The following is a 1635-nucleotide window of genomic DNA, read 5'->3' on the forward strand; positions in this document are numbered from 1 at the left end:
GACTCAATGGACATGAATTTGGGTAAACTCTAGGAGTTGATGATGGACAGGGAGGCCTGGCGTGCTGCAATTCATCGGGTCACAAAGAGTCGGACATGACTGAGTGACTGAACTGAACTGAACTGAACTGAGCAGGGTCGTTGTACGAGTTCTACCAAAGTTTGTGTGTAATTTGTGCTTAGTATTGGGGTGATGAAAGAGCTCTGGGGATGAGTGGTGATGATGGTTACACAACAACATAAATGTACTTAATGTTACTGAGCTGTATACTTAAAAATGGTTAAAATGGTAGATTTCATATTATGTGTATTTTGCCACACAAAAAATGCACAACAGTACTGACTCTTTCAAAGTAAGGGAGCAGCACAGCTGACCCTTGACATGGCCTCCAGCTCTCTGGTCTGACCCCCTTTCCTACCCTCTCCTGATCATGGCTTGATGAATTTTCCCTTAGAGAAATGCCTTGTGTCTTGTCATGAGTTCAGTGATGGCTCTAGTGCTGTGGCAGAGATTCCCCACCCTGCCCTTCTGGCAGCATGAGTAGTTCAGCCTCCCTGTTCTCAATACCCTACCCTGAACTCACAAATGTCTGTCATTCTGTCTTGTGTGCATCTGCACAAGTTCTCCATCAGTGTAAGAAGACATTCTGCTGACTGTTATATTTGCATCGCTGGGAGGGGAGAAGACAGAGCTCTGATTGTCAAGTGTCACTGTATTCATCACAAAAGCTCTCCCAGGCTCTTTTTTGAACCCAGGGTGTGTTTATAAAATCCTCTCAACATTTTGGGTGTAATGACTCTGGATGTACACTTGATAGAAGCAAGTTTGCTAATTAAGACTGTCCCTTGCCAATCAGAACCACATTTTCTGGGGAAACTTAGGGCAGGGAGCATGAATGCAATATTTAGGACATCACTTAGCAGCAACTGAGAATGTTCTCAGTGAGTTAGAAAATTGGATGGAACATTATACTATGAGAGATGGTGGTCGTGTTGAAGCTTAATAATGGGGAGTATTTTGTATTAAAAGTGAGTGAATAATATTTCTACTAGCCATTAACAGTTTTCTTCAGTCATGAATCTATATCCAAGGTTATTAAGGTCTGTAAGTTTTACACCTATATGTTGTTACACTTACTACACTAAGTGAGTTCTATCACCTACATAAGGTGTGGGGCCTTAGGTGAACTGATGCAGTGACACCTGTGTCCAGCCATGGATCGTGTCCTGGTCCAGTCCTACATCATCAGACCCCCCCACCTCCTGCATCATCTGCTCTTCAGGTCTGTCCTGATCAGATTCTGACACTGCTGTCTATATAGCTCACCCTCCTGTTCCAGCCCATCATAGATTCCCCTTGTCCCCCCTCCCCATTCAGGATGCAGTTCTAGGTCCTCAAACAGAGAACAGGCTTCTTTGCCGCCTGCTCCATCAACCTTTCCAGCTCATCCCCACACCCAATCAGTATCCGGCTGTGCTGGATTTATGGGGGTTCCTTTCCCACCCCTGTCTGTACATACTGGTCCCTCTGTCCCAGAGCCAGGGAGCAGTGTACCAGCACACAGAAGAAAGGTGGAAGATGGGTCCTGCCATTCCCTCCTGTTCCTCCAGGGGGTCCTATGCCCTCTGTCTTCCC

The 1635-nt window shown here is 45.8% G+C and overlaps 1 protein-coding gene across 1 annotated transcript in view; it reads left to right on the top strand.

Moving 5' to 3' along the window:
• Positions 1-1377: 1377 nt before the first annotated feature.
• Positions 1378-1635, top strand: part of LOC104984373 (multidrug resistance-associated protein 4-like) — a gene marked incomplete at both ends in the record, with an annotated part of 15590 nt that continues 15332 nt past the window's right edge. Inside the window, one exon of the mRNA XM_010834057.1 lies at positions 1378-1571. Coding sequence (XP_010832359.1) covers positions 1378-1571 — 194 coding nt within the window. The remainder of the gene's footprint in view (positions 1572-1635) is intronic.

Source organism: Bison bison, unplaced genomic scaffold, assembly GCF_000754665.1.
Source record: "Bison bison bison isolate TAMUID 2011002044 unplaced genomic scaffold, Bison_UMD1.0 scf7180017845378, whole genome shotgun sequence".
In the NCBI taxonomy this organism is placed as follows: domain Eukaryota; kingdom Metazoa; phylum Chordata; class Mammalia; order Artiodactyla; family Bovidae; genus Bison; species Bison bison.